At 47.7% G+C, this 12,433-nt stretch overlaps 2 protein-coding genes across 2 annotated transcripts; one reads left to right on the top strand and one right to left on the bottom strand.

Annotated features, from left to right (window-relative positions):
- Positions 1-1,565: 1,565 nt before the first annotated feature.
- On the bottom strand, positions 1,566-8,457 carry GGS22DRAFT_185551 (putative polyketide synthase; the record flags this gene model as incomplete). The annotated part of the gene is made up of 8 exons (XM_047964338.1): positions 1,566-2,576; positions 2,633-5,057; positions 5,121-5,977; positions 6,060-6,150; positions 6,216-6,526; positions 6,586-6,770; positions 6,827-7,832; positions 7,894-8,457. The coding sequence occupies 8 exons, from the start codon at positions 8,455-8,457 to the stop codon at positions 1,566-1,568; spliced, it is 6,450 nt and encodes a 2,149-aa protein (XP_047822007.1).
- A 942-nt stretch (positions 8,458-9,399) lies between these two features.
- Positions 9,400-11,363, top strand: GGS22DRAFT_94174 (FAD binding domain protein). Its single transcript, XM_047968481.1, has 6 exons — positions 9,400-10,383; positions 10,446-10,501; positions 10,573-10,621; positions 10,684-10,873; positions 10,941-11,044; positions 11,110-11,363. Exons 1-6 carry the CDS (start codon positions 9,560-9,562, stop codon positions 11,192-11,194), a joined length of 1,308 nt encoding a protein of 435 aa, XP_047822006.1. The 5' UTR covers positions 9,400-9,559; the 3' UTR covers positions 11,195-11,363.
- The last annotated feature ends 1,070 nt before the right edge of the window (positions 11,364-12,433 follow it).

Below are 12,433 nucleotides of genomic sequence, written 5' to 3'. Positions count from 1 at the left end.
GTAGCGATCTCTCATAAATAAGCACGGATGTGGCGTATAGGAAACCAATCAAACTTTTTGCGAGTCAGATTAATCCAGTGTATGCTCTCACATTACTAGATAATCACAGAATCCGGCATTCCGGTCTCTAACCTATCTACTTGTTAGCATCATTTGAGAACGTGTGAGTTTCCTCGGAGGGTCGGCGTTAGGATTCAGTGATAAGCCTAAACGCCATGGCCTATTTTCTTTCCTCGACGGCGGAATTGGTCATCACGCGTATCTAAATCCTGGTATGAGCGGCGCAGTATGCGATACCAATAAGACAACATTGGAAATTCATCTTCCCTGACATTCAGGGAGGGAAGAACTAGGTAATAGAAATCGACTTCCGGGATACTATCGACGTCTTATTCCCGTAGTCACTGAGCCGTATCACTGGGATTGTGCTTCCCCGAGTGGGACCATCTTGAGTCTGAGTAGCTTGTATCCTTGATAAGAGAGCCGACTTGTATGGTTAGGCTTTACGATTAAAAAGATAAGTGACCTATTAAATCCTGATATGGCATCATCTCGTTGGAAGTAGGCACTGCATAGCCAAGTCATTTTCCTGGAGTTTCGCCGCATGTATTTAGGGGCTATATATGTAAGGCTAGGAGTATGTGGGATCAGGACTCGGCCGGTGGGGGTCCGTTGGGACCATGAGGTCTTGTTGGTAGCTAGCTCTTGGAACACAACAGACAAAGGGCCTCACCTGTATGTATGCCGTTTTTTCCTTAGTGAGAGTAGTTTAGGGCTTCTCGCGCAACAATTTTATTGTATCCTAGCCTTTTAGTCCCGTCCTGCGATGGAATCATAAAACGTAGTACCTACTTGGAACCTAGGCACGTATCCCGGTAATAGCCAACTAAAGGAACAGGCTCAATGCATCCGAGGTCTGTATACTGCTAGCTATTAGGTTATCATGGAATTTAATCGTATGAAATTCCACCTGAAAGCATCGTTGGGTATTACAGAAGTGAGTAGTAAAAATGTGGTTGAAATAAAAATATGGATCTGAGAGTTGTGGAGGTTTCAGGGGACGTACTGCAGATTTTTAGGGGGGGCATCGCTAAATCTACTTAACCCCAGGGCCACCTAATTAAGCATTTAGTGGATCAGTGAATGTTAGTGGACTTCTAGGGCTTAGTGTTATGCTAGTTTAGGGGTACCAGTTAAAAGAGTCTTGCTCAACGGCAATTGAATGGGTAAATATTCTCGTTATACCTATTAATACTTATCAAATTGAACTGTATCCAAATATCTATGATCTACTTCTATATCGAGGAGCCGAAAAGTGTCTATCCTACCCCGTCTACCTCCAAGGAAATATTGTGTAGGAAGAAGATCATGTAGGTAATGAAGGAAGAAACCCAACCCCTCGGAGGGGTTCATCTTGCTTAGTTAGATTATTATGTCATCCAAGATTACCTCATCAAATTTCCCCTCCCAATTCTTACATAATCCTTTCTCATTACGTAATCTGAGCCACTTACATAATTCTCCGTCCTTACATAACCCAAATCTTTGAAACCCCAAGTCGTTTTTCAAACGCGTGAATATGCGCCCTCCAACTCAGCACAAGCACGACGTATCGACGTGGAAGTAGCCTCAATATTAGCAGCGTCAAAGACCTGGAAATGGTTACCAGGGATATCAACCCAAGCAACTTTGGACGCGGTCACCGTCTCCCAGCCGCTGATAGCCCCGCGCGGGCTGCGTCGGTCCTGCAACCACTCATTCTCGAAGAAGTCAGGATCTGACGCGTCCTGCCAGCCCTCCCGCGATCGTAGCAAGAAGACGCGCGGCACGGGCTGCGCGGACGGCGGTGAGGGTGTAAAAGCGCCGAGAAGGTTCGCGCACGAAGCGAAGCTGCGCCGCGTTACGGCGCGGATTGCTTTCGCTGCCTCGGTTCCTGGCTCTTTGGCTTGGCTTGTTACTGCGTCGATTATGCGCGCTGAGAGTGGTTGATGGTCTAGTGGCGCGGGTGAGTCGATTAGGATCACTCCGATTACGCCATGCCCTTGGGAAAGTAGTTGACGTGCTGCTTCGAAGGCTACGACGCCGCCGAATGACCAGCCGCCTAGGAGATACGGCCCGGCAGTTGTAGCGCTGATTTGGCGAGCGTATTCTTCCGCCATGGCGCTGAGGCTTTTCCACCCGTCGAATGGGTCTAGCAGCTTCGGGTCGTGTAGCGCGTACACGGGACGCCTGAGGGGCTGTAAACGGTGGTAGTGCGTGCATACGCCGCTGCCATCGTGAATGAGGAAGAGAGACGGCTCTCGCTTGTCGTTGCCTGTAAGTTGAGATGAGGGAGCTGCTTGCACGATCTCAGGCTGTTGATCTAAGTTGAGGATTTTTGTGACTTTCTCGATAGTGGCAGTGTTGAAGAGGACTTGGGATGATTCTGCGGTTATGGGTGTTGCGAGAGCGGTGGGAGTCGCGGTGGGGGTAGTTGCACCTGATGATGATACGGGGCTTGTTGATGAGGATGAATTTGAACTTGAGACGGCGGAGCTGCTGTCTTGTGTTGGAGATCGCGGGTAGCTGCTTAAGATCTGGAGAAATATTAGATCTTTGATTTCGTGGCAGAAAGCCTGAGGGTATCACTTACCAACTTCTCAACATCACCAACTGTGTGGCATTCCTCCAAATCAGACGACGACAGATACCCACCGTTGCTGATTTTCGACAGACTCGATTCCAGTTCGAAAATCATAAGCGAGTCTATACCCAGCGCCGACAGCTCGGAACTTGAGTCAATACTATCAACATCCCCGCTGCATGTCTCGGCAATAATAGCACGAGTTAACCTTTGAATATTCGGAATATCATCGGCGACATCTGCTACGTCTTCGTTTGGCACACCAATAACAGAATTAGGAGGAGTCTCTATGGTTTGCTGTCCAGAGCAGAGGTTCTCAATATCGCCGATGGTATGACACTCTGCCAAGGCAGACACATCTAATTGAGGATAGGCTGATGATAATTGGGCTTCCAATTCGATCATTAGTAATGAGTCGAAGCCGAATGCCTCTAAATTCGCTTCCGAAGATAAGTCAGTCGCATCTGCTCCGCACGTCTGAGCTATGAGGTTTTTCACAGCAAATTTTGATTGAGACGACGGAACCGAAACCGCAGGCTGGAGTTCAACGGCCTTTTTAGTGTTATTGGGCTGCTGAGGGCGTGGTGCTGCGTTGGACGTTCCCTGTCCTCTCCTTGATTGGATACCGAACGCCTGGTTGATCTTAGCTAGTTGGACTCGCTGGAAGGCCATTCCCTTGAAGGAAGCCATAACACCGTGCTCGTCAGTCGCCTGTGCGTCGGCGATGAAAAGTCCCTCTCTGGGTAATTCAATCACGGTACAGTGGACGTCAAACATGGTTCCGGGGGAGACCGGTTCACGCAGTACTAATGCCGACTCCACTTCTTTGCAAATACAAGCCTCTCCACTGCCAATGGAGAGGTTCGCAACAAACCCGGCCACATGCAACAAAACATCCATAAATATAGCGCTGCTATCTGCCGGTGTGTTCGAGGGTGTAACTGAAGACTTACACCGCGCATATGCTTCATCGCATTCCGGACTAATGCGGATGTATTGCACTTGTTGATACAACTTGGAGTATGTGACCACTCGGGTGAAAACATTCTCGTACATAGCTTTTGTCGAGAATGTTTCTAAGATGGTATTTGGATCAGGATGAATGAATCTGTCGACCTGTCTTTTCAACATACGAGCCGCTCGTGTGTATTTCTTCTCTGTGGTCTTTCTGACCTTGCACTTCAGATGACCCTTGCAATGAGTAATCCCACGGTCTGGTTCAGTACCATCGGCGAAAGACGACACCTCAAAACTAAATTCATTCTGAGAACCACTAGATGGGAAAACACGAATGCGGACTATAGCGGTCGACTGGCTCGTGTAGAGAAGCGGGGCAACGTATGTTATGTCTGACAACGACCAAGCTGATTCTATTCCCTTTTCCGGCTGCATGTCCTGCACAGCTGATAGAGCCATTTGATGGTATACCGACGCCGGGCAGAGAGCATGCTCGCAAACGATATGGCCGGTAATGAACTCTCTTAGAGACTGGATTGATGTCTGATATATTCCGATGAAGTCATTTGTCTCGGAGGCCTTTTGGATGGTCCGGCTAAGGAATGCATTACTAGATGTCGTCTCGTGAACTTTCTCGGGTAATCCGGTTAACAAAGCCGAAGTTTCATGAGGGTACGACACCACGAATTCAGATTGGAAGAACGGCAAACCAGGGAGGTCTACCAGTTGAGGCTTTTCCTGAAAATCGAAAGCCTTGCGCCACTTGATCGGAGCTGCTCGCTGATAAAAGTGACTTAAAAGTTGCGATAAAGTGGCAGATGGGGAAAGTCCTTTTCGAAGGCATGGCACCAAGCCGGCCTGTGCTGTGGTAGCTTGTGTCGAGATCATGGGGAGGAGGGAAGCATGTGGTCCAAGTTCCACCCAATGGGTCATCGCCGCATCAGGAGAATCCGCTAGGTATTCATCTAAGCCTTGTTGGAAGGCTACCGTCTGGCGTGAGTGACGTGCAAAATACTCAGGAGTAAACACATCCTCTCCTGCTGGTACTATATGCCCCAAGACATTTGAGACAACCGGAATGGAAGGCTTTCTCAATACCACAGTATTCGCATACTCCACCAGCTCAGGGAGAATAGGGTCCATGGCGTCCGTATGATACGCCAATGGTACATCGAGGAGCTTACTTTTGATGCCACTCGTACTTTTAAGATGATTCTTAAAAGCTTCCAACTGAGGTACAGGCCCACCCACCACGCAATCTGTACGGCTGTTATCGCATGAGATGGCCAATTGCTGGAAACGGGTGTCGCTTGCGATAATCGCCCGCGCATCAGAGGCCCCGAGGTTCACAGCTAGCATCGAAGTTTTCCCAATTTCACATTTGGTCACCATTAGCTGGGCTCGGCGTGCAACTAAGAGGGCACCACTCGATATATCTAACACCCCCGCAGTTACGAGCGCAGCATATTCGCCGAGACTAATCTCAAACATTAGCAATTCTGACTTGATGTAATTCTAGGAAATATGTAGCGAGTCCTACCTATGTCCGACGACTAAACTTGGAAGAATATTCCACGATATCAATAGCTGAGCCAAAGCGACTTCCAATGCATATATGGCGGACTGAAAAGCCTGAATCTGTGAGTTGTTGTCTTCCAAGTTTGTATTGGCCACCGTGCTTGGATCGATAATTTCCAAGCACCCAGGGAAGCCATTTCTCTTCAGTATCTGGTCGCATTGGCGAATGGTTCTTGAGAAGACCGGGTAGATGGACATGAGCTGCTGACCCATTCCCAAATACTGCGACCCCTGCCCCGAAAAGACAAAGGCAATCCGAAGCCCAGAGGCCTTCGCAAGTGGCACATGGCTGGGTTGGGCACTCTGCAAAGCCTTTATTAACTTGTCAACTGAATCTGCCGTTACTGAGATGCGGTGGCCATAAAGTTGTCGACGTGCTGTCATTGTGTAACAGATATCGCCTAAAGAAGGCGAGCCTGTTGGAAGAGTCCGAGTCAATTCGGCAATAAGCTCCTCGCGAAGCTTGTTAAGGACCTTAGTGCTCTTGCTAGATAAGCCTAAGACATATGTTTGCGCATCACCGCTAAGGGTATGTCGGGGAACAGTAGGGACTTCATACTCCCGAACGATTACCGCAGCATTTGATCCAGCCGCCCCGAAGTTGTTTATCAATGCTAGTCTCGGTTGGCCTTCAGGCTGTCGCCAAGTTGTCACCTCGCGATCAATTACGGAGCCGTCCACGTCAAGCTTCTGAATCTTGGGGTTTAAATTCTTTAAAGATACCAAGGGTGGTATCTTTCCATGTCTCATCATAAGAATCACCTTGGCCAAGGCGGCAGCACCCGACGCTGCCTCTGCGTGCCCAAGGTTTGCTTTGATCTATTATGATTTCTATGCATTAGATTTCTGCACCTCCACTATAGCATGTACATTAATGCCTTTATCTGGAAGGGTAACTTACCGATGTAAAGTGTACCGGGTTTCGAGGGCTACGGCCACTACACAGGGCACTCCGTAAACTTTCTAATTCATTCGGGTCTCCAGCCTGAGTTCTAGATGCCGAAAATAGTGAGTATTGATCTGCGACTCAACAAGTGTTGGAAAGACAATTTCTTACCCTGTTCCATGAGTTTCAACAACAGACAGCTGGTGAGGATGGATCTTCGTCTTGCCTAACAGTTGGCGGAACAGCTGCTCTTGAGTGGGAGAGTGGGGATGAGTAATCGAGTGCGCATTCCCACTTTGGTTCAACTCGATTCCTTTTATGACAGCGTGGATTCGATCGCCTTCCGCGAGTGCATCTCGCATCTTCTTAACAATGAAAATGCCGCAGCCTTCGGAACGACAGTACCCATCTGCAGAGGCATCGAAAGCTTTGCATTGCCCCGTAGGGCTGAGAAAATGTGCGCGATCAAGGCCGAGGTACATCTACAACATGTGAGCTCACCAAGCACTCCCCTTAGTCAGCAAGAGATGAAAACACTTACGTCCGGGCTAGTGATAACATTCACCCCGCCTACGAGTGCTGCTCTGCAGTCACCAGCTGTCAAGGCACGCACTGCCTGGTGAAGAGCAACCATTGAAGAACTGCAAGCGGTATCAAGTGTAATCGATGGGCCACTCCAACCAAAGTAGTATGAGATACGTCCACTCTGGAATGCCCGCAGCGTCCCTACGACGTAGCATAAGCCAAGTCCCATACAGGTTGGTATACGAATAGTAACTTACCTGGGCTATAGTACACGTCGATATCAGCGCGAAGGTTCTCGGTGTAATCAAGTGTTGCATTACCGACGAAACACCCGAATGTATCGCGAGCAAAAGAGGGAGTTGAATCAGGAACATATCCAGCATCTTCCAAAGCGCGATACGACGTCTGAAGAAGCACTCGTTGCTGCGGGTCAATTGACTTGGCCTCCCGAGGAGATATATCGAAGAGATCGTTGTCAAATAGGAACGGGTTCTTTAGGAAGTTTCCGTATCTGGTATTGATTGATCGTTTGGCGCGGCTTCCCTTCTCATCCTTCTTCTGATAGAAGTCATCTATGTGGAACCTCGAGCTTGGGATCTCTGAACAAGAGTTTACCCCGTTGCAAAGGTTATCCCACAGTTCATCAGCATCCGAAGCGCCGGGTAGGTCAACTGCCATCCCAACGATGGCTATGTCGTCTAACGATATGTTAGAAGCTCCTTCTCCAGGTGTGCTGGATACCCCAGTAGCTGAGACATCTCGGATTTCCACAGTCTGAGGTAGCTGCTGTGCTGGCTTCGATACTCCGTATCCTGGTCCAAAGTTCAAGATCTCGCATTTTTCTGAATCGACGTGGTGCTGAATATCTGACAGAATACTTTCTTGGACAGATACCCAATCGACTGGCTCTAGAAATATCATTTCCAACAGGAGAGAGACCAGTTCGCCGAGCGTGGTCGAAGCTTCTAGGTTGGCGGAGATGGATAAGGCCTCACCCGTCACCGTGGAGAAAAGTGGGACCGCCAGAACGATCGGAAGTTTCCATTGAGAAGATATTTCCTGTCCAAGGATTCCTACAGTCTGATGGAAAACTTCGCTTAATTTATCGCGGTTGTGATATAAGGAGAAGACATTTGTCGGTCGCGTTCTACATTGGGATGGAAGTTTCTCGTCGATGAACTGCGCAAGCTGGTCTCCCTTTCCGCTCAAGGTCACACAACCCAGTGAGTTTCTAGCGCTAACGTATATAGGGACTTCAGTATCCTATTCATTGGTTAGCTTTGCTTCTTATCAGTGAGTAAGTATCTTCTTTGCATATACATACACTGAGCAACTCGGTAATGATATCATGAGAGATATTATGAACTACCACACTCCAAGGTAGATTAGGAGAGCATCCACTTCGGGAGACTTCTGTACGGCGGTATGATTCTGAGTTTATGCCAAGCCAGAGGGTAACATGGAAGAACTCCTGTGCTCGCTGCATGAATTCAATCACGTTGTGAGATGTGGCTACCACAGCAGCGGGCAACAGCCCAGCGCAAAATCCAGCAGCGCCTTGGACATCATGAGAGCCTCTTGAATGACGAAGGAATCGAAAGATTTGAATGAGATATATGGCCGTGTGCTGTATCACAACATTGTGATGATATATAAGAGGAGGTTGTATGAGACTTTCTGGTTGATCGAAGTCGTCTAGACTAACTAACTCCGGGGATAGAAGGCATTGCTCTATCGCTTTTTCTATCTGCGTTCGAAAGGTAGCATGGCATGCTCGCAAGATTATCTGGGATTCCGGCAAAGATGCATCTTGGACAGCTGTGTCCAAAGTAGTGCGTGAAAAGAGGGATTCGGACCCAAGGCCAGCAAATACAGCTACGCGATACATCTTGAAGAAGTGAAGACACACCGAACCTCTACGGATCACCCAGGCTTCTGAGAGGGAATTGCCTCTACATTTAATAAATAGTTGCCCCGATTCATCGTTATCAAGGAATTTCCCGGGCACTCTGGACCAAGGGAAGTTATGCTGTGTTATGATAACAATTATCCCCACTTGGCCGCCTCTCACAGGAGCTGACAGATCAATCCGCTGTGCAAGCCGGTGAATATAAGCAGGAATAATAAGCCCGCGCCAGCATGATGCAATAAGGTGAAGTACAGCCTCAGCTATAACATTTTCTCCTGTCTACCTGATTTGGTAACATGTGATAGCTTTATATTAGAACCGAAACAATACGGCGTCGTCTAACCTCAATGGGTAAACAAATACGCCGCTCCCTTCCGTTATGTAAGTGGCTAGGATCCTGGTTTCCCCGTTGTCATATCATGCTGCTGATGTAAGGATCATTTGGAATCTTAGATGTATTATACCAGGTCCTCTTGGCCCCCTAGTCCTCTAGGCTCACCCCTATCTCTCGGAGTGTACAGAGTGACACCAAAAAGGCGGGTCATGGCGGGCCAAGGCGTTGTGAGACGACCTGAAGCGGGAAGGTAAGCAGCCCAGTGGTAAGTGCCGCAACGACTATAACTCCGCAGACCCCGAAAAGCTCGATAGTCTTTTAGACGAAGATTTAATTGGTCAATTGGTCGGTTAGGATTTAAGCTTATCGATAGATCAACCTTACGTACTCGGTGCCATTGGTATGACAACCGCGCGGGATGGTGGGAATAAGGAATAATTGTCGTTACGTACATAATCGTACGGACAAGAGTGCCCGGGTGGTACGAGAGTATTTGCACTTACAGGGGTGGCATTACTACGAAATGGCTTACACACCGAAACGAAATCCCTCGAAATCCTATCTACGATCCGAATATCTTACCTCTCCGATGAGGTTGTCATTTTATCCCTTCTTCCACCCCACCTAGATTTATTACAACAAAAGGAACCTCGTACCAGACCATCCCGTCGCCGGACTATGTCTAATTGAAACAGAAACACCTATTTCCATACATAATTATCTGGACCTTCGAAGTCATCTTCCGCAATGACAGTTAACGGAACTCAGAATGGCGATAAACCCGCAAAATTGCAATTGCACCTCATCGTTATCGGTGCAGGTCTAGCCGGACTTGCGGCCGCCATTAGCACTCAGCTAGAAGGCCACCGCGTCACGGTGCTGGAAAAGGTTTCCAAGCTAGAGGAAATCGGTGCCGGATTGCAGGTCACTCCTAATGCGAGTCGTCTGTTCCATCACTGGGGAGTTTACGATGAGCTGAGTTCCAAAGCCGCAATTCCTTCTTACCTGGCCGTTAGACGTTATGATGGTACCCGACTTCTATCATACGAGGAACATTTCCAAGAGAAGGTCCTTGAGCGTTACAAGGCTCCTTTTTGGGACATTCATCGTGCCGACTTGCAAGAAGCATTAGTAAATCGCGCAAAGTCTCTCGGTGTTGAAATTCGCTTGGGTGCTGATGTCCAACAAGTTGACTTCAAACGCGCCACAGTTACCACACGAGATGGCCAGACGGTGCAAGGCGATCTCATTCTCGGCGCCGATGGTTTGTGGTCGCGCACAAGGAGTTTCTTGCTAGGTCGGCAGCTAACACCGAAGCCGACCGGAGATCTTGCATATCGGATCATACTCAATCTGGAAGATGTCAAGGATCCGGAATTGCGAGAATTGGTCTCGAAGCCTTCTGTCAACTTATGGATCGGTCCAGAATCCCACGTAGTGGGGTATTCTCTACGACAGGGCCAGACATATAACCTTGTCTTGCTTCGCCCCGACGATCTACCCGAAGACGTAAGCCGAGCCGCTGCTGATGTGGATGAGATGCGAAAACTATTCGAGTCTTGGGATCCCATGTGAGCTAAACTTCATAACACTTAGCGTTACGCGTTCATTTCTCACATAGGGCTTATCACAGTCTAAGCAAGCTATTAGCGTGCGTAAACCAGGTGGATAAGTGGCGACTTATGCATAGTAAGTATACTATAACCCCTTCGGCTTAAAGCTGTATAAAAAACGCATCTAATCTTATCTGATCTGTCTAGTATCCACGCTAGATGCTTGGGTGAATGAAGAGGGTACCTTCTTAATGGCGTAAGTCTATCTTGAAGTCGTCTATATTTCCAAGATGGGTATTCTGACTTTCCCGGATTTAGCGGCGATGCATGTCATCCAATGCTTCCCTATCTTGCGCAAGGTGCCAACTCATCCTTGGAAGACGGTGCGGTTCTCGGCCGATTATTGAAGTATGTGACGAGTCGTGACAAGCTGATCCCAGCTCTCGAAATGTACCAACATCTGCGAAAAATTCGAGGTGAGGGAATAGCAAAGGAAGCATTAGGACAGGTTGGTTCAAGCAAGCCCTTTTTCATGCGTTGATTAATTGGGCTATTATTAATAATAGTTGCTACAGAGAGATTCATTCCATCTACCTGACGGACCAGAACAAGAGCAAAGGGATGCCTTGCTTCTAGAATATCTTGGCAAGGAGCCACCACCGCATTTCCCAAGTCGATGGTAAGAACTTGATGAAGAATACTATCTGATACAACTTGCATAACTAATGTATCACTTCAACTTAGGTCGTGCCCATCTGTACAACCATGGCTATGGGGGTATGACGCCATCGTGGAAGCAGACAAGGCCTATGAGGCCCATCCTTTTTAACGAAACAGCAAGGTTGGAGGGATTTAAATTGAATGATATCAAAATCTAGATCAAACCAAGTACGTCAAAGAAATAGACATACATATGATAGAGCTGTCGCATTACAGTAGGTACCTACCTAGCAACTAACAACTTTCTGAATATACCTATTTATCTAGCCCCCTACTTGGGTACTCGGGATGCTTACATAACGCGCGATTTTGGTTACTCGTTAGATTCATAATGAAAATTGAAGGTGACTAATGACTGGTTAAAAGAATAACTTGAACTTATTTATTCCGGAAATAGGTAATCATCACGATGTACCCCTGTACTCCTGACTCATCCCCCTTTACGGATTCGTCATTAATGGGGTCGCACAGCATGCAAGAAGTGTTGTGGATCATGCGGTACAACAACGCCTGCATCATCGTTTGTCGCTCTTACATACCTATCTGGTAGCTACATCACTGCCACTGTCCAGGGTGCCATGTCGTAGGGCGATCATAAGCTCGGATGAAAAGAGCCTCATTGCAGCTCTTTCTTATCGCAAACATGATCTGACTACCGCTTTATTGGGTTATCCACTGCTGTATAAATTGTATACCCAGACTATGCGCATCCGGTCAGATTCCACTCTTCTGTCTCTATTGGTCTTTCCGGAGCATAAATATCGGCTCATGTTGCGATAACTTCGTAAGCTGCGGATAGTAGCCTTTCCCCTTCCGACTATCAGGAGTATAAGCAAGAGAAATTAACGGATCATCAGGTAGAGAGCCAAATGTCAACACGCAAGAGTCGACTTCACGATTCGCTGAAGTTCGGACTACAGTGCCCGTTCGGATTTCATACGGGAAAGACATTTGAAAAGCAAACCATGGATACAGCCACTAAGCCCTGCCTAATGCTCGACGATCTCCCGTTTCACTATGTGAAATACTCGAAATCTACATTTTACTAAACATGATGCGGATTTAGCATAGATAAACCATAAGCTGACAAGGATCTTTACAAGCCACCAACCAGTTAAATTCCATGGCCCCCATCAGATTAAACGCAATGTTAGACAAGAAAGCGGCGTGTCTATGTACGTACGGGAGCCGTGACGAATATCTCTCCAATCAGATAATATCGATTCGATGGCAGTGCTCTGCCTACCTACCTACTTCACCGCATCTGCAGGCGGAGTAGAGCCCCCTGAAACACTTCATAGCCGACTTGAGACAATATGGGAAATACAATACTGGTTATACAAAAGAC

The sequence above is a fragment of the Annulohypoxylon maeteangense genome (genome assembly GCF_022496945.1).
Source record: "Annulohypoxylon maeteangense strain CBS 123835 unplaced genomic scaffold GGS22scaffold_3, whole genome shotgun sequence".
NCBI classification, from domain to species: Eukaryota; Fungi; Ascomycota; class Sordariomycetes; order Xylariales; family Hypoxylaceae; genus Annulohypoxylon; species Annulohypoxylon maeteangense.
Note: the sequence above shows the minus strand (reverse complement) of the source record. Positions and strands in the feature narration are given on the sequence as shown.

Bases quoted from the DNA above. Each gene is read 5' to 3' on its own strand.
- GGS22DRAFT_94174 (XM_047968481.1), top strand. From the start codon at position 9,560: ATGACAGTTAACGGAACTCAGAATGGCGATAAACCCGCAAAATTGCAA. The intron at 10,622-10,683 runs GTAAGTCTATCT...TCCCGGATTTAG, and splicing joins GAGGGTACCTTCTTAATGGC to CGGCGATGCATGTCATCCAA. The intron at 11,045-11,109 runs GTAAGAACTTGA...ACTTCAACTTAG, and splicing joins CCGCATTTCCCAAGTCGATG to GTCGTGCCCATCTGTACAAC.